Source organism: Boleophthalmus pectinirostris, unplaced genomic scaffold (assembly GCF_026225935.1).
Source record: "Boleophthalmus pectinirostris isolate CB_2022bp ecotype Guang Dong unplaced genomic scaffold, ASM2622593v1 HiC_scaffold_23, whole genome shotgun sequence".
NCBI classification, from domain to species: domain Eukaryota; kingdom Metazoa; phylum Chordata; class Actinopteri; order Gobiiformes; family Gobiidae; genus Boleophthalmus; species Boleophthalmus pectinirostris.
The window spans coordinates 20,639,337-20,659,287 of NW_026571207.1; the positions used below are offsets into that span (position 1 = coordinate 20,639,337).

Here is a 19,951-nt window from a genome sequence, read left to right on the forward strand (position 1 = left end):
TCATCCGGCTGTTGGCTGTCACTGCCATGTGTGAAATAGACGTCACTAAACACACAATGACCAACACTGTGCCAACACAAGCCTAAAAAGGTAAACAAGAGAAAACTGGATGACGCTTTAGGAACAAAGACTGAGTGACATCTGATGAACACCCACATCTGAGGCAATCAAAAACAGACACAAAATAACAAAGAGAAAATAGAAGATGAAGTTGGGAATGAGTGGGCACAGTATGTCATAACCTATCCCTGAAGTAGGTCTCTGTATGGTATGTTCTGAGGATTTAAAAAAAAAAACAACAACCGGAAAGCACACAACCACCCAAGTCATTAAAAGAAAAAAAAAAAAGAAAGAAAAAAACAGTATACAAAAATATATTTGTCTCTCTCTTTATCTGATCAGTGTGATGAATGAAGGTGTAGGCTATACCTTTATATTTAATGATAAAAAAAGAAAAGCTTCAGAAATATTAATGCACAGATTTTGGACATGCTAAAAGGTTTGCATCTATATAAAATTTGTATTTTTTCACTTTGCGTAGTATAAAAGTGGTGTGTGTGTGAGTGAATGGTGATGCCCGGAGGGAACGATGGCGCAGACTGGCAGCCTGTCTAACACCCAGGGCAACTGTGGCTGCAATAGTAGTGGAGTGAATGATGACTACAGTGTTGCCCTTTGAGAGGCTTTGTCGAGCCTAGTGTAAGGCATTATTATAAATATTAACCATGAGCTCCAAGGATCAAAATTCTGCTTTACATATATTTGGGCTGTATCACTGGCCCAAGCTAATAAGCATATTGAAACCACACAAATCTCCCTCTTCATCATCCCCATCACCTCACTGTTAAATCTGTTGAGGGGGTGTTGGGTTCTGGGACAAATTGTCACAGTTTCTCCCTGGCTTCTGCCCCATTCCGCCCCATCCCTGAATCATATCAGCTTGTGTTTGTCAGCCTTTAATCAACACATTTCTAACCCCACAACACCATATTTATACATGTCGTATTATAATGAGCCTGGAAAAATATTGTGAGGTAACATAAAAACAAAACCCGCACGCTCAAAGACTGTCACTGGGCCTGTGTTTGGTATTCATGGGTTTCAGGCAAGTTGAGAACAAAATGAATAAAATAAATAAATAAATCTGATTATTGAGGTCACAATATAACTGTAAGAACTAAAAAATAATAGACAATTTTAGAAGCAAAATTAAGCCTTTTTAAATTCAATCTATCTATTCAATGTGTAGTCCACGAAGTACACCTCATTGGATAGTACTTTTTATTTACTACATTTTCATAGTACTTCTCCTTATGTCAGATTAACTTTTTTTCACTCATAAAGTTTAATTACACGGAGCTGATCACATACTTGAGAAATAATAGTGTTAGAGTGTGAAGAAAATTAGGGATTTTACTGTAGGTCATGTTAGCCAATAATCATGACTAATCATAAATCATGATGTTTCTTCTCACAATATTCACAAAATAAAATAATTTTTTATATAGTATAAAAATCTAGTACCTCATAAAACACACACAATTGAATTTATTTTATGTTTTATTAATAAAAACACTTCAAATTAAATAGAACAAGGTCACAGTATCACAGTCATGATACAGCTTTGTGATATAAGGGTCCTATAACCTTTCGCTAATGCATATACAATCAATGGAACCTGGCTCTAGATATTTTACTGAATCATTAAAATATCAGATTTTTACAAAAATAAAACAAGGATTAATATCACAATAATGTGTGTTTTTTTTAAAAATTTAGGTTAGACTCTTCTTCTTCTTTCACACAGTCATCATTACACACTCACTCATTACAGTCATTACAAATCCAAAGGTTACTAAGTATTTTGGAGCTTTGGTATTGTTGATTCTTGGTGATAAAGGTGACAATTAGATATATGAGGAATTAAAGCAAACATTGTAAGAGAGATGAGGATTTGTTAAATGTGGCTCCTTCCACCAAGTTGTTGATTATTAAACAACACCACTACTTTGTGTTCACTTTCAGAAGTGAAATATGAGTGAGGACCATATGTTTACATTGTTATGGAGTGCAATGAAAAGGTCAAAACATGACGCTAAAAAAGAACATTCAATACTTATCTTGTTCCACCTTAACAAGTTACCTTCTAGTCTAAAATGCATAAGATGCTATATTTATATACATGCATGTTATTTCTAAACAATTAGATTAACATATTAACATATTTAAAAAATATGAAAATATTAAAATGCTGGTATATCAACAACGCCTGCATTGTTTTACATCTGCCACAGATTCAATGTTCATCTTGGCTAACTGTTTCGGCTCTTGTAGTCTCTTATTCTGGTCCAAAATGCCTTTTTAGCACATGCCTGTACTTTCTATTGCAGTGAATGCAGTTTTGCGTTACATCTCATATAACTCATCATTCTTACTCTCACCTTTTGTTTACAAGATCATATGTGCCAACATTCACAGGTGACAGTTTAGAGCAGTGACACTTCAGTATGGAGTGAAAGAGTGGTTCAGCCAAAAACTAAATGCAGTGAGATGGCCACTAAAGACAGAGTGAGAAGATGGAGAAAGGATGGGACCCTGGTTAGAGTGGAGGATGAATAGAAGGCTGAGTTATCAAAACCTGGTGGGCACTCCAGTTCATAGCAGCGAATAGAGGCATCTTCATTGCCATAATTAGCCCAGTATTCCTCTGGGTCAAGCTTAGGCAGCGCTGCCTCATCCTCTGACATCTCATACTTAGCTGGCACAGACTCAAAGGGGGTTTTGGGAGGGGACTGGGCTTTAGGGAAGGTCTTCACTGTCTCAGAGTTTTTCTGATACAGCGATTTGGATGAAGATGCAGGCTTGTTTTTGGAGAACCACCAGCGGGTCTTGGTGCTGAATGTGGTAGTGGTGGTACCTGCCATAGAGCCAGGATCAGGTACAGGGCAAAGGGCAAAGTCCAGCTCACGGAGGAACCTGAGATCTTGACCACGTCGCTGTGACGGTGAGGTGCACACAACCTCAGAGGAAGAGATTCTGGATTTACGAAACCACTCCCACAAAGGCTGGGCCTCACAGCCACATGACCAGGGGTTACCATTGAGGCGGAGGAACTGTATGCCTTGAACATCCCTCATGGTCTGTCCTGGCAGCTCAGCCAGGGAGTTATTGAACAAGTACAAGATGGTCAGGCGGCCCAAGTCCATGAAGGACTTGCGGTGCACCTGACGGATGCGGTTGTCATGGAGTAGGAGGCGATCAAGGTTGACCAAGCCTCTGAAGACATTTTCAGACAAAGCACGAATGCGGTTTCCATGCAGAAAGAGATGAGTGAGGTTAACCAGGTCTGAGAACAGGTCATCCTGAAGGAAGTGAAGTTGATTCTCCTGGAGGTAGAACACAGCAAATTAAACACTACTTGAACCTACAAAATTTACCCTACATAATGTATTTTCAGTTTAGTTTTTGTAATCATTAGGTTTTAATGTTATATACCCATTTTGCAGAAAGTCAGGTTACTTCTATAGTTTAATGCTTTATTCATTCACTCTCCATGCTTAGCTACCATGGGGCTGACTGATAGAAACATGGCTGATATGAATAACTCACGCACTACCTTCATATATGGGTAAAGTATTGCCACCCCAGCTAAGTTTTTTATTTATTCTGAATATTGTACTGTTAACATTCAGTAGTCATAATGCCTTGAAAATAAATATGTTATAAAATTGTATAATACTTTTGTATAATTTATACAGTGTAAGATATGGGCCTACTTTGTGCTTGTGAGGTGGATATTTAGTGTACCTGTAGATAAAGGAACTGGAGACTATACAGCTTGTGAAAGAGGTCGTGGGGGAGAGTGGCCAGCTTGCAGCGATGCATGTGCAGGCTCTGCAACTTCTCCAGTCCTCTGAAGGCACCCCCCTCCAAATGCCGCAGAGAGGGGTTATTTCCCAGGTCCAGCTCCTCCAGAACCCGCAGGTTACTGAAAGCCCCAGCCTCAATCCACGTGATGTCATTGCCATACAACCAAAGCACCTGCATAAAGAGAGATTTATGTGTTGGTTCTATTATAATAACTTTGCAGATTTAGAAGATACTTATTGAGAAACCTTTAAGGATATCCCAGAATATATTAAAATATACTGTATATTTGAACAGTATTCTCACCTGTGTTTCAAAGCCAAAGGAGTCAGCGCGAAGTTCAGTGATTCGGTTGTTTTGTAGGAAAACACGCTGAGAGTCATAGGGGACATCTGATGGGACTGTGATGAGATTCTGAGACTGGCAGCTGACCGTCATGGGCGAGGGGTAACAGACACAAAGCTTGGGGCATGCTGTCACCCTGCCCGACTTCACCACCACCAGCCACAGTATCAGCCATAGTATCAGTCCACCTGAGGTTACACAAGAGAGGCCACAGTTTAAGTCAGGTCAGCAAAACCACAGTAGGTTCATATAGCAGCATTACTTCAATTATGTAGTATTGCATTGTTAAATCAATAAGAGCAATTCTTTATAATAATAACCCCTGACTTGTTAATGTTCACTGAACTTCATGGCTCTTTTATAATTAATACCTGACATTACCCCATTGATATCTGCATGATCAGCTTACAATGAAAGTTCATTATATAACTATCAGTTTGAAACAAATATATATAAGACATATTTTAATGTAGGGGCACAGGTGCTGCACTGCATAAAATTAACCCTGAGTTCCGTTTCCCACGCAAACTACACCAAAAGGATGTTGTGATGGAGTTTGCCATTCAAGCACCACGCGTAAAACAGGTAAACGGAGCCTCATCAGTTTCAGGTTGTCATCAATAATTCTTGAGCTTCTTGGTACAGCTCGAATGGCTACACACAGAAAGGACCACCGCAGGAAAAGTACATGTTTTAAATAATAATGAACTTCCCATTCATCGACTGTGCGCAAGATTTTCCAACGGCCTCACCCCCTGACCCCAAAACAAGCCGGACTATTAGCGGAGCGAGACAACCAGTCTTAAGTGCAACGAGACACCTAAGGTAAATCTTATTTAAGGGTAGGACGATATCGAATAAATTAACGCATTACGCTTTGCAGCAACTGTGCGTAAAAGCACCAAAAATGTTAGAAGTGGGCAGATAGTAAAAGTACAGTGGTCAAGTTTATGAACTGTAGACTGGTAATGACTCTTCACATTTGCCTGCCAATTTAACAGTTGTATATTTATATTTTCTTTATGTGTTACATTCAGTAATACACTATTTTGTGCTTAATAGCACCACAGTACAACAGACATACATAAACATTGCAAACAACCAAAAACGGCGACATGCTGCAAGTTCAACTTACCTTTAAAGTTGGTGTATGTGCGTCTAATGGTCCAACGTGTCTCCATCTCGAGCCAAAGTCAAAAGCGAGTTAGCCTGCGCAGCGTGGAGGTGCCTGCTTGCTGCTATCTCTGCTCTGCTTTGGTGATCGAGGTACTGCGGCGGCTCGCAGTGACGCCCATAAGCCCGGTACACGCTTTTATAGTCTGCAAATCGCGCCCACAGCCGTGGGCAGCGGAGGCTCAGAGATACGTCACTAGAAAGGAGGAGAGACATCTCGGAAGAACGGTCCAGAAAAGCAGTTGTCATTACCATATGCATCTGATCACTGTCGCTTTCAGTCACATTATGCCCGTACATTTTAATCAGTCGTGCCTCATCTTCACACTATAATTAACAACAGTGTGGTCTTGTTTTGAAATGTCCAGTGCCATATGCCATCATATTACGCATCTGAGGAAGAAGCCAAATTAGTCTATAACGTGGGCTGTGAGGAGAACTGAACCCAAGGCATAAAATCTTGGAACACTCATTTAGCCTTTGAAGCAAGAATACTATGTGTGAAGTACAAATTTAGTATGGAAAGGAGCTAAAGAATGCCCATATTTCTAAAAGAAGTCAAGGAAAATTGCACTAATGGGTGAACGTGTTTGAGGTTTTAAGGAAACATGTAAACAAAAAGTTAAAAGGTGAGCCTGTCGGAAGTCTCAGTTGCGTAGAGTGCAGTGGTGAAATTTTAAGTAAGTAGATACTCAAATAAAAGTAAGTCTCACATGAAAAAAATCTACCTAAGTGCCTAAAAAGTACTCGTTTAAAATCGTATTTAAATTGTGCTGAATTTTGTTCAGTAGAAACAAGTATATATATATATATATATATATATATATATATATATATATATATATATATATTTTTTTTTTTTTTCTAGTTGTTTTTATTTGATATTTTTTGTTTGCTCAAACTATGAACGTGTTCAAAATAAACCTCTCAGCCTTTTCAGCAAGTCTCAAACAATAATAACAATTTTCAGTCCTTCTCAAAGATAGTGGAGTAGAAAGTACAGATACCTGCTCTCAAATGTAGTAAAGTATAAGTAAAAAAGTATCCACTTAAAAATGTACTCAAACTAGACCTACAGATAAATAACATTTGTACTTACGTACATTAGGCTACTTTACTACTTTCACTTTTTTATGTTCCATCACTGAAACTATATGCACTTTTGCCTAGTTTGCCTAGTTTGTACACATTTGTACACATTTGTAGGATTCTTAAATACTTATTGGTCAAATGCCTTGTTACAGTACTCAACGCATACAGATATCATAATTTTGTTAATGCTAATCATGTTCAAGTATTATGACTCTATCCTTTGTGGTAAACATATGGGCCTGAGTGGGTTAGAAAGGAGGGTGTGCTCATCAGTCATTAGTGGATACCAAAAGCTCCAGGTCAATGCCAATTACAATGAAACCCGCTTCATCTGTTCATCAGAATCAAGAATCACTTGGAGCTGCCTGGTGGAGGGTCATCTGCCTCCTCAAGCTGTGAACAGAGCAGATCAGACCACACTGTCCTGGGTGTGAAGGCGAGGGAGGCATTACAAACCTCTATAGGGATTTGATGGGACATAAGGTCATCCGCGTGATTATTCACACAGTTTGCCTAAGAGAAACTGGAGGCAGACTACTCGTGTTCAGTTATTGATTGATGAGTTGCAGAGAAAGTGGGCTATTCTAACAAATGGCAAAAAACAAATTAAAGCTAATGAAAATAATAAATAATATTGATGGTAAGAAAGTGAGAGGGTTGACTCAGTTAACATTACCCTGGTGTCAGTGTGAATCAGTGTAAACTCCACACTCACAAGCAAAAGTCACAGTGAGAGGCAGGTTCATCAAAGACTGACATTTGATACTGTGCGTGCTTTCATGCTTTCAAACAATCATCATTTTCATAAATCATCTTCTACTCATGTTTAATGTACATCTTCTTTACACACTTTTTAAACTTCTATTTTATCTGTTGTATATGGCATAATCCAAATGAATACTATAAACAAAGGAAACAAGCAAAAACTAGTTTAAACTGCTTTAGAGTAGGACTGCAACCAACCATTTTTGTAGTAGCCAACTATTCAGTGATTATTATTATTATTATTATTTTGATTTTGATTTTTTTTATTTAGATCAGGCATGTCCAAACCAAGGCCTGTGGGCCAAATGTGGCAGACACATTTTTCTTGACCCTCAGGCTTCCAGGTGAATTGGCCCAAATTAGCTTGCCTCAATTAAAAATTGACTTTTTATTGCAAGTTTTTTGAAAATCTACCTTGATAAAGCTAATATTTAATATGTAATATTTAGTGTGTTGTTTTAAGGATCTTAGCATGAATAAAGACTGATGGCTCATTTTTAATCTTAATCTTAACTTAATCAAATAGTTATAATTATAACACCAACAATTATAATCAATAATAATAATTAAAGTAGTCAGTGATTATTTTAATAGTTGATTAGTAACAATTATTTTCATTGCCCCGAATAAGAAGCAGGACAAACTGTTAAACACAGGCCTGTAATAATGGCATGACCCCATGACCACACACATAACTTAACAGTTCCTCTTGATGCACCCTCTCCTTCTGGCTGTCTCTAATTCTGCTTATATTTTTAAATGAGTGACAGGCAGAGCTGTGATTCTCATGACGCAAATGCAAAAGCTGTCACTGCGCATGCACACAGCGAACACAGACACACACACATTAGCTCCTTCAGCTCCATAAGGATGAAAGTATGGGAGATGCAACAAGCTTTCAAGGCTCACAGTGAAGTGGGGTGAGAGAAGGGCTGTTGTGGGGGAGTGCCTAAGCTATATACAGACACATATTTATGCTAGAACTATATAACTTGTGATATTGTGAAAAATAAATAAAACCCTCAAACAGATTTTCCTTCAACTTCCATGTGATAAACAGAGAAGTTTCGAAGTGTCTCCTGTATAAATTATCTGTGTAATATATAGCTTGTTTCTATTAACTTGAGCCTCAAAGCATCTATCCACTGACTTGGCTCAAAGGGTTTTAATAAAATAACAATGTAATCAAATAAAAAATATAATAGTATAAATAAAGATACTATGAACATAAATACAATGTGTTTATAGCTCATCAAGAGCTGCCTGTTTTGAGTTATTTACTGTTCACCTTCAGTTGTGCTAAAAAAGTGACAGTACTGTACTGACCTCTTGTGTCAGAAAAATGTACAGCACACTAAATCTGAGAATTCAAATATTTAAGTAAACATAACAATATGGCACGTATTCAGATGCATGTATTCATTGTTTGTGAAGTCCAAAACACATAGTTTAAGATTTGATAGCAACCCATTTCTAAGCATTGACAAGTTGCAAACGGCAAGTATATTCAATATCAGAATCAGATTTTTTTATTTAAAAAAAAAAATAAAAATGCACACATTTTTTGGACAGATTTGCCACTCCAAGTTTAATTCATACAATAACAGGCATATTATGGTCAACAAGGGCGAGAAAGGCGACTTTGTAACTAATCCCATTGAGTGGGAGGTTCACACACAGACCACATTTGTTTAAATTGGGACTTAAAATTTTCAAGAAGAAAAACAGCAGGAAATTTGTGGTTCACTCTGCAACTTTGGCCACGGAGTGCATCACATCTCAAGATAAGGTAAGACATTTAAGGTTTTGAGTTTTAAATACCTGGTTTAGTGTTGCTTGTGTGACACTATGTATAATATGCAAGCTTATGAAACTGTATAGCATTTGTTTCTCTGTGTATATTCTGAAACAAAAACTAACAATACTTAATAAAAACAGTAATATGTTGAGTAATGGCTAAGTTAAAAATTATATCAACAGTGATGAATTATTACACTAAATTATGCTAGCCAGTGTTCAACATCCCGTTAGAGTTCAAAATGGTTCTTTAATAACTATTAAGACTGCATATCATAGACTGTATTTCATTGATAAAACAAAGCTGCAAGAATAAGGCCATTTGCTCAGGTGGATGCCTGAAGGGATTAGGTGGTCTGAAATCCCCCAGTGGCACATGAGAAGGTGAACAGTACCTGTGGAGGTGGGCACTGGCCATGAAGGCTGCTTTGTCCTGGGCTGGGTGTTTTATGGGGGCCTTGTAGAATCAGGTAAAGAGGCTGCATAAGGAACAACTGCTTATATATATATATATATATATATATATATATATATATATATATATATATATATATATATATATATATATATATATATATATATATATATATATATATATATATATTTATACACACACACACGTCAAAAGATTTTTGTTAAAAGAGTTGCATTAACTGAATGTCAAAATAGAATAAACTGTTTTAGATTGTCACTAATAATGAACTTTATCTTTATTCATATATATTTTACATTCTCTCAAAGTCTTCAATCACCAAGTATACAATAGTCAACTACTAAAATAATTGTTAGTTAGCCATACTGTCAAACAAATAATTCAATCTTATCAGCTGATACAACCAATACAGAAACCACTGCATATTACAGAGGATTCAGAACATTATTTCTGCAGCTTCCAATCAAAAAAAAAAAAAAAAAAAAAAAAATCCTGATTTAAAAAAAATACTCCTGATAAAAAAGTTTTGGTTTGGACATATGTCAGTAAATCTGTTTCATATTTCCAAAGTTTAGGCCGTAACAAATATTTGGGAAAATATAGAGAGCATGTTCAGAACCGTTTCTATTAATAAAAAAGTGATAACTGTTTTTAATCTTAGTAAAATAACTGTTAAAGAGTGAGTAATACAAGACTGAGTAAAGGGCAGTCTTGGAGCTGGGTGTTGTTGTGAAGGCGTTAAAGTAAAATGCCCAGCATCAGCATTAAGATAACAGAGCACAGATAAAGAGGGGCTTATATAAATGTGTTATGACTATTTATCACTTCACTGTCTGACAGGAACTCTCAATAAAGGGCAAGGTGAGTTCATATTTGCTAGGATTTGATTGAAATTGAATATCACAAAAAATCAATTCTTATGTTAATCTGAAGCAATAATACATGACCGATGTTTGCATGTTACAGCAAAATAACTAAATTTTGCTAAATCAAGATAATGTTTGATAGCTCAGTGGGTAAAAAAGTTTGACTGTAAATAAATGTACTGATTACAAAAGGGGAAAAAGTGGAAACATTAATAGTGAGTTTTGACAGTATACCTTCATCAGATATCATTGTCCCACCCACTCTTTTAAAACACTTACCTGCCCTTTTCTAGTGTCTGCTCATCTGCGCTTGGGACAGCAGTGGCAGAAAGCAGAATGGGGTGTGAGCGTGTGGTCAAGTCCTTTCTCTTAAGCATCTCCAGGAGAAAGCCCTTTGAAACTGATGGAGAGGAGTCAACATTTAACAGATGCCTGACCACTTTGGATTTGGTGGCTCTTGGAGTTGGAAGCACATTGGGAGCTGGGGTCTACGTTCTGTCTGGTGAAGTGGCAAGGGACACCTCTGGACCGAGTATCATCATTTGTTTTTTCATTGCTGCCTTGGCATCTATATTCGCTGGACTTTGCTATGCGGAGTTTGGGTCCCGGGTACCCCTAACTGGTTCAGCCTACCTGTACAGCTATGTGACTGTGGGAGAGCTGTTGGCTTTCATTACAGGATGGAATCTGCTTCTTTCGTATGTAATAGGCAAGTACAACGACAATTTCACTCTACAGTAAAGTTTCAGTTGCAGAAGTAACACTTTGTCACAATATTACAGTCATTATAACCAAAGTTAATGTGTAAATGAGTGCTTTAAAGTTATAAGATACCTGTAAAAGTCACAATGCTTTTAAAAACAACGTTGACTGATAAGTAACAAATTGGGCTGACTAAGAGCAGACCATAAATGATCAACAAGGTGCTAAAATGCTCTTGAACTTTTACCTGCTGTGGAAGCATTTTCCAAATGGCCTTGAATGTGCCAGCAGGACCAGGTCTCTCAGAGGACCCAGACTTTTAATTCTAAATAAAGAAAAACACCAAGGAGGGGGAAATTTGGATGAGATAGTCTCTAAATTGACCTCACCATCAGAGCAATCTTCCTTACCACAGTTTGGAAACCAGTGTTTTCTAAAAATGAAACAGCCACATTTTTATACCTCTATTTGTTTTAAATTAAATTGATTTATTGTTTATAATTGATTGAGGATGTGTTCAGGGACATCTAGCGTGGCGTTGGCATGGAGCGGGACATTTGATGACCTCATTGGAGGGCACATGTCCAATTTTTTTGAAGAAAACGCAGCCATGAACCTTCCTGGTTTGGCTCCTTATCCCGATATCTTTGCCGCTGTTCTTATTATATTGCTATCAGGTATGACTACAAGAGCCATTTATGACACCCTTCAACAACAGTGAGTCATAAATTTATTGTGCATATTTGTTCCCTATAGGACTTCTGGCCTTTGGGGTGAAAGAGTCAACGACCATCAATAAGATTTTTACAGCAATCAACATCCTAGTGCTGCTCTTTGTGTCGATATCTGGGTTTATCAAAGGAGACATTAAAAACTGGCAGATCAGTAAAGACATCCTGCTAAACTACACAACACAAAAGTAATTAAAGAAAACGTATACAACAAATTGTACCATATGAAACGTACACAACGCACTGGTTTATATAAATATAGTGTGATTAATTTTTACATTTTCAGTTTAATTATCTACATTATTACATATTATAAGCTTATATTTTCCAAATTTGCACAGTGTTGTATAAAGTAAAAGTCAATGTTTCTTCAACTATTTAAATGAAACATTTTTTGTGCCCTACAGCAACCTGTCCACCACAGCCTTCGGGGGTGGAGGGTTTTTCCCGTACGGCTTCACAGGGACTTTGGCTGGGGCAGCTACATGTTTCTATGCCTTTGTTGGTTTTGACTGTATTGCTACAACAGGTAAGAGAGTACAAAGTTCTGTTTTTGATCAGATAAATAAAAACAATATAATTCATCACTTGCAAACATGCTTTATTAGTTAATTAAACAGCTCAATGTTTAGGTGTGTCAAACTACATATTTTTTGTTTAAAATTTGAAGCTCTCACGGTGAAAAGGAACATTGTAACTGGAAATAGGCAAAGGCCATGATGATGCTGGTGCAAACCTATACATTATAAGTAAAGATGATTTGTTTTCTTTCAGGTGAGGAAGTGAAAAACCCTCAGAAGTCTGTCCCTGTGGGCATTGTTGCCTCTCTGCTCATCTGTTTCTTGGCTTACTTTGCTGTGTCCGCGGCTCTCACTCTAATGATGCCTTACTACATGCTCGACCGCAAGAGTCCACTGCCTGTGGCCTTTGAGTACATCGGCTGGGGTCCGGCCAGATACGTTGTAGCAGTGGGATCTCTGTGTGCTCTGTCCACCAGGTTGGTGCAACAATTTTGTAGATCTAGCTGAATATATTATGAAAACATAACATTTCCAAAATTTTTCCTTTAGTCTCTTGGGGTCTATGTTTCCAATGCCACGCGTGTTGTTTGCCATGGCCAGAGACGGTTTGCTCTTCCACCCACTCACCAAAGTCACAGCCAAAGGAAGTCCAGCTATTGCAACTATAGCATCTGGAGTAGTAGCAGGTATTCTCACATTATTCTGAATAATACATTTCTCTCATTACTAAAAACATGTTGTTTTTTCATTAGCTCTCATGGCGCTTTTGTTTGACTTGAACGCTTTGGTAGAGATGATGTCCATTGGCACACTGTTTGCTTACACACTGGTCGCTATATGCATACTAATACTGAGGTAACTGTTTGTTACCTATATAGAATAATTAAAGAAAATTGTATTATTAATTTTGATAATTTTATATAAGGTATCAAGAGTCTCAAAACCAAGAATCCAGACCTGAATTCAAGTATTCATTCCTCAAACCGCCATCAGCTCCAAATTCAAAAACCTCTAAAGCAGTCACACTCTTGACCATCAGTGCTGGTAAGAAAGTTACATTTTTGAACAGTTGCTTCCTATTTCGAAAAATGTTCATTTGATTTTCCATTTCTCTGTCTCTGTAGTGCTTTGTATTACTGCACTCTGCATCTTACTGACTCAAGCTCTTGATGCCATATTGAGCACAGAACCGTGGAGTTTGGCATTGGTCTGCATCTTTGCCTTTATCCTACTGTTGCTAATATTTTTCATTTGGAGGCATCCACAGAATCCAACCAAAGCAACTTTTATGGTACAGAATATAAACAGATTTCCGTATGCAAGTACAGCACCCACAACTCTCAAAAAAGCTTTATGACCTTATGTCTTTTGTCCATCAGGTGCCTCTTGTCCCTGCTCTCCCTTTGCTGAGTACATTCATCAATGTTTACTTGATGGTGCAATTAGGTGCAGATACGTGGTTAAGATACGCTATATGGATGTTAGTAGGTAAGATCTATGACCGCAATTATGTGGTTATTCTGTCATAAAAATCACCATAAAATATATTATGAATTTAGACTAAAAGCTTTTACCTTGAGTGGAGAGTAATTGTTGATTCATTGTCGTCCCACTATAGGATTACTCATCTATTTTCTCTATGGGATGTGGTTCAGTGTCCAGAGAAGACGCAGCACACCTGGACACGTACAGATAGAGACTGTTAGTGGAATAACAGAGAAAGACATTATAAAAGAAGAGAGATTCTAAAGTTTTAATGTATTTTTGTATGTTTAATGTAATATATTATAATTAGATTCTTAAATGTTCATGTTGTTGGTGTGTGACATGTGCTTGTACTCAGCTTAACAAACAAATGAGCCACAGGTCTTTTCCAGTACATTTGTTTTTATGGCAGAGTGATGTTGTGTAAAAACAGGATTTAGTAATGTCTCCACCCTAAGTATAGGAATAGGATTATTGATCTAAAGAGCTATGTTTGTAGGTTTTATGTACAAATGTATTTATGTGCAAACATAAAATGCTTCTACCAGTGCACCACCATTGATGATTGTCACACAATACAAAATCACATATATTATTTGTATATTTAAATATAATTATTGAAGACTACATATGATATAATGTGTACATAGACATTTCTATTGAATCATGAGTGTAACTGTAAATATGAATGAACTATAAATGTTTGCTTATGTAAAATGTATTAAAAGAACACTTTATACACAACATTGAATTGGTTAGTAAGTTCTTGTAAAAAAAAATCAAAAAACTTTTGATGCACGGCCAGAAGGTCTGGCTGAGTGAAGGGACAAAGAAAGCTTTCACAACAGCTTACCTTACATTGTGTTTAACCTATAGCTTAAAGTTTTGCAGTTTGCGGTTATTTCAACTTCTCTGCAATGATAAATATTCCTAAAACAATGTTAGAATCATTGTAATTTACAGCAAATTCCAGTTCAGGTATATTAACATAGTCTGGCTCCTCGAGGGTTATTGAGGCTTCAGCTCTTTCAGTCTAGCAGCTAAGCAAACAGGCAGGGTCCACACAGAGGGGCCGCAGATTCTGGGCTCTCATTGGTCAAGATAAGCTTGAAAGACCCTATTGAACCAGGGTGGAGGAATTTGGGCTCCTAATGCCACTCAGAAAGGGGAATGTATGTGACTTTGGTCAACAGCTGATCCTCACTTTGCAAGCGCTGCCCTCCACTTACTTTGTTCCCTTCTACTTTTACAGGACAATCCTAGCTGTGCATAGGGCTACATAATCTCCAGATCAAGTCATGAGTATGGTAAAGGGTTTTAGGTCAAAATGCAGGCTGGCGTTGGGCACACTTCTCATTTGTGCTGTAATCTTTGAATTAGGTAAGTAGCTTTCTTTACACTTATTTTTGAATGAGTGAAAAGCAAAACTTTGAGCCATTTCAATCACAAAGTAACCAATTAAATCAGATGCTTATAATAACATGAAGATTATTCACTGAGTTGTTGATGGTATTTAGTGTACTGTGAAGAAGCAGAGATGATTCCAGGGAAAAAAGCCAAGACCAGCAAACTCAAATCAACCACAACAAAGCCCAAGGTTACAGCTCCACGTGCCATACCGCCTCAGTCCATCCTCACTCAGGTGCCACATTCCTGAAGCAATTACTATTTTTAATGTTATGTTTTTTATGTTTCTATATTTTTTTTAAATTAAACTGTATTTGTTTGTTCAAATTCAGGTGGTGAAGAAAGGGAGGTTTGAGAGGGTTGGGGAGACAATCAGTGTGCAGTCTGGACACACCCTGGAGCTGAGGTGCAGGGGTAAACCTGTGCAGTGGACTGTCCCGCCATATTTGGAGGAGGATCATGAGGGGAGGCTCAAGTAAGGAATTTGTTTAAGTATTTTCATCTATTGATTTTGTGTTTTATGGTGCATGTATGAAATCGATTCTTGCCATAATTAGTTAATTACAGGCAGATACAGAGAAACCTATAAAATAAAATAAAAGCTTGATAATTTAATAATAGAGTGAAACTGAAAGATCGGCCTGTATTTTCTGTCCAGAACTTCCCAGCATGAGAAGTATGGAGTCCTGACATTAGTCAACACCTACTGGGGCTGACACTGGAGAGTTCACATGTTTTCCAATGTTCTGTGAAGACACTGACTGCAGAAAGGAATACAGCAAAGCAGCTAAAGTCTTTGTTTTCTTTCCGGGTACAACCTAATAACGTTATCTCTGCTTGCATGTCTAGTTTTGTGCTTTATTTTACCACCAGCTTGATAGGAAATCTTTCAGCACGAACTAATTATCTTATCATAGTTTGTCCTTCTTGTTCCATGCATTAACTAGATCCTCAAGAACTGTTTGTGCCCTCCTCTGATTACTATGAAGTAATCCAGCTCAGGACCAACTGGCCCACAGTGCTACCCTGTCAGGTGACCTCACCCAAGGCAAAGGTGACCCTCCATCGGGAGTACCCCCCATCAGAAGTACCAGTCGACGGCTCAGAGATCTCATTCGATGTTAAAAAAGGGTTCACAATTCATCGACCCAGGCCTTATCACGCTGGAGAAGTATATTGTGTGGCCAGTCTGGGAAACCTGAGGCAAAGCTCTATCAAATACATGCTCATCTATGTCAACTGTGAGTCACATTATTATTTCCTGCTGTTGCAAATAAAGAGTATTCATTGAGTAGAATTGAGCTATATGATAGGTAGGAGTGCCAATGCTATAATTAGGGCATGCCGATATGGCTTGAAATTAAAATACTGATTTATTAACACACTAGACGATTACATTTTTAATAGTTTTTTTTTTTTTATCAAAGTAAGGGCAGGGACAGAGGAAGCTCAGTATAGGTTCATTCTTATCATATCCTATTATTTAAGAAATTGTAAACTGCCTTTAATAACATTCGTATAGATATGTAATCTAATCTTAATAGTTTAAATTAGACTGTGTCCATTTTTAATTGCACAATAAACCTGCGTTACAAGCAAGAAAGTCAAGAGCAATCCTGTTTCATAATAAACCTCGATTTTGAATTTTTTTCAAATTATTTTGATTAATTGCCCAGCCCTAGCTATAATATTTTTTTTATTTTCTATTCATTATTGAAGGCTATATATTGCCTAAATATATTGTAAAGGGCAAATGTTTCATGTTATCATAAAAATATAACTGTGGCTAATCAAGAAGACTTATTTTTCTCTTACAACTAGATCAAAAATATTATATTGTGAATTAGAAGAATAATTATTCTACAATATTGGCTGTTTATAACTTTACTAAATGTTTTGTTTCTGTTAGACCCAAGAGCCCCACCAGCTCCTGTGATCCAGGCCTCATCCAGCTCAGTGACTCTAGGGGACAATCTAAGAGTTACCTGCACCGTGATGGGAGAATGGGGTGTGGCCATTGACATCACATGGGAATACCCAGGGCAGCAGGTCAGCATAATCAGTTAAAAGGTGTAAGTTTAGTTGCAGTCATCAAATAGCTCACTTATTACTTGTTAATGTTAATGCCATGTCAGTAGATCATGTATTATCTTTCTTTAGGACTATTGTTTAAGCTAATTTACATTAGATACAGTATGGTGAGAGCAGCTAAAATGAATATAGCTGAAAGTTTTTTTGTGTGTGTGTCGTAATACAGTGAGTTCCAGGGTTTAGTACAGGGGTGTCAAACTCATTTTGGTCTGGGGGCCATATCCAACCTACTCTGATCCCAAAGGGGCCGGACCAGAAAACTCATGTCATAAACCCCATAAATAACAATAAGTTCAAATATTTGTGCAGAGAAACACAAACCTATTACAGAAATCTTTTTTAATTGATGAACTCTTTCTTTGACTAAATATTATAATATTATGAACAACCTGAAACTTTAAGAAAAATGTAATTTCAACACAATGTTTTAACATGAACTTGTATGTAAATAGGAATAAGTCCATTTTTGTTGTAAAATCCTGCACTCGGCTCCACTTTTCTCATTTTTGACATTTTTCTGATAAGGGTGTCACGGTCAACAGTCAAAACGATAGTCCTTTAAGAGCGTTTGGAAAGAGACAAGTCTTCATTTGTGCTGCTCTGGTGGGAGGGGCACAGAGACGCTGGAGACGCTGCTGTGATAAACACCACAGAAAATTAACAAGATTTTAATAGAAAATATCATTAAAATATTTTAGTAGAAAATCAGCCGAGGGCCAGATTAAAGGTCTTGGAGGGCCGGATCTGGCCCCCGGGCCGTATGTTTGACACCTGTGGTTTAGTAGGTCATAGAAATGATCAGATTTAACATTTTTAAACATTTATGGATTTTCCTTGAATATTTCATGGTAAAGTACAATGTTATCAGCTGGAAAAAACTGTCTCATGACATGATCACATTCTATAATGTGAAAACAACTAATAACCAATAGTCACCTTGTTCATGCTTTTTAGATTGGGAGGCCTCAGTACACCCAGGACAGCGTCGCTCCAGCGGCGGGGCCAAACACACAGCAGTCACAGTCTGTCCTCTTGGTGGATGAAGTGAGAGATGTGGACCAAGGAACTTACACCTGCACCGCGCAAAACCTGCAAGGATCCAAGTCTGCGTCAACAAGTGTCAAAGTCCTCCCAAAAGCTAACCCCAAACCTAAAGCAAAGAAACCTTAAGCTTGTAAAATTTCTGCACGTGAAATCAGTTCTTCCTTTTCACATTTCCAACAAATCCTGAAAATTTCATCAAAATCGGTCCATAAGTTTTTGAGTTATGTTTGCTAACAGACAAACAAACAAACAGACAAACAAACAAACAAACAAACAGACAAACACCGGCAAAAACATAACCTCCTTGGCGGAGGTAATAACATGGTCCAAAGACTCAAAACCATTGCAGGACAAACCCCATGTTTCTATCTGGAGTACAGACTGCCCTCTTGTGTTAAAATGGAGCGGCACGTCTAACTGAAGACTGATTCACGTTTGACAAAGAAAAATGCATACATAAAAATGAATAAACAACGCAATATCATCAAGCTACCATAAATAAACCGTCACAATACCTAATTAAATGCTTTAGATGATTTCTTTTACACCTATGACAATCAGATGTTCGATGCTATATAACTCATCAGTTGCTATTCTTGGAGGTATAAAAGGGCTGTAGTAGTGGGGCATTAATGTTCACCATTCTGGGATAAATCTATGCAATTTGTTAAAGATGGACTATGGAACTTTTCTGAAGGAGGGACCGCCACCTTGTCTCCATGGGAATGGCATTGCTTTGCATGTATTACAAGTCAAAATTTTAAATGACTTTTCAAGCAAAAGCGTAATCTCTCCATGACATCAAAAAGGTTACTCAGTGCACCTTTAACACCTTTAATTTTGACTTGTACATATACATATATAACAGTTTTATTTGACACGTCTCTTGCTCTTACTATTTTTTGATAATTATTTAAAATGTTATTACCATGTGTATTTTTTACCCTTTATTATTGAATTATTTTGTGATATGTGAGCTACACATAGGTCTCCATAAACAGTTGATAGTCAAGGTCAGTTAAATACAATCAATTCAATCATTGTGTCCTTAGGCAAGACACTTCACCCACATTGCCTAGTATGAAGGTGGTGTGTGTGTGAGTGATGGTGGTGGTCGGAGGGACCGATGGCGCCGTGTCACGGCAGCCGCGCCTCTGTCAGTGTGCCCCAGGGCAGCTGTGGCTACAATAGTAGCTTACCATCACCAGGGTATAGAGTGAATGAATAATGCTGTATGAATGAATGCTGAATGAATAATGCTGAATAATGCTGTGTAAAGCGTCTTTGGGGACAGAAAATGTCTGTGAAAGCGCTATATAAATACAGACTTACTTACTTACTACCACTGTTGGGCAAGTTACTTTGAAACTGTAATGCGTTATTTATTACCTATTACTGTCATTTCAAAGTAATTCGTTACATTACAATATTACTGCATTTAAAATGTAAGGCATTACTATTGCATTACTTTAAGTTACTCTCACCAAAATAACTTTTGCGCTGTATATGGACTGAACCAGGACTAAACCAGGTCTAAACCAGGACTAAACCAGAGCTGAACCAGGACTAAACCAGAAGTGAACTAGGACTAAACTAGAACTGAACTAGGACTAAAACAGGACTCACTGTAGG

The 19,951-nt window shown here is 37.5% G+C and overlaps 2 protein-coding genes and 1 pseudogene across 2 annotated transcripts; 2 read left to right on the forward strand and 1 right to left on the reverse strand.

Moving 5' to 3' along the window:
- Nucleotides 1-1,542: 1,542 nt before the first annotated feature.
- On the reverse strand, nt 1,543-5,482 carry LOC110163070 (reticulon-4 receptor-like 2). The gene is made up of 4 exons (XM_020928001.2): nt 5,348-5,482; nt 4,174-4,400; nt 3,808-4,041; nt 1,543-3,386 (listed from the first exon to the last, which is right to left on the reverse strand). The coding sequence occupies exons 1-4, from the start codon at nt 5,391-5,393 to the stop codon at nt 2,526-2,528; spliced, it is 1,368 nt and encodes a 455-aa protein (XP_020783660.1). The 5' UTR covers nt 5,394-5,482; the 3' UTR covers nt 1,543-2,525.
- Nucleotides 5,483-10,674: 5,192 nt separating this feature from the next.
- LOC110163518 (cationic amino acid transporter 2-like) lies at nt 10,675-14,041 on the forward strand. The gene is given in 11 exon segments (XM_020928480.1): nt 10,675-11,047; nt 11,562-11,717; nt 11,797-11,974; nt 12,179-12,300; nt 12,546-12,768; nt 12,842-12,978; nt 13,045-13,147; nt 13,218-13,336; nt 13,417-13,583; nt 13,672-13,780; nt 13,911-14,041. Coding segments are annotated over 11 exon segments (1,818 nt in total).
- A 1,034-nt stretch (nt 14,042-15,075) lies between these two features.
- LOC110163061 (platelet-derived growth factor receptor-like protein) lies at nt 15,076-18,445 on the forward strand (annotated as a pseudogene).
- The last annotated feature ends 1,506 nt before the right edge of the window (nt 18,446-19,951 follow it).

Excerpts from the sequence above, each read along its gene's own strand:
- LOC110163070 (XM_020928001.2), bottom strand. The coding sequence starts at position 5,393 with ATGGAGACACGTTGGACCATTAGACGCACATACACCAACTTTAAAG. Across the intron at positions 4,401-5,347 it reads CACATACACCAACTTTAAAG|GTGGACTGATACTATGGCTG; the intron begins GTAAGTTGAACT and ends GTGTAACCTCAG. Across the intron at positions 3,387-3,807 it reads TCCAGTTCCTTTATCTACAG|GAGAATCAACTTCACTTCCT; the intron begins GTACACTAAATA and ends TTCTACCTCCAG.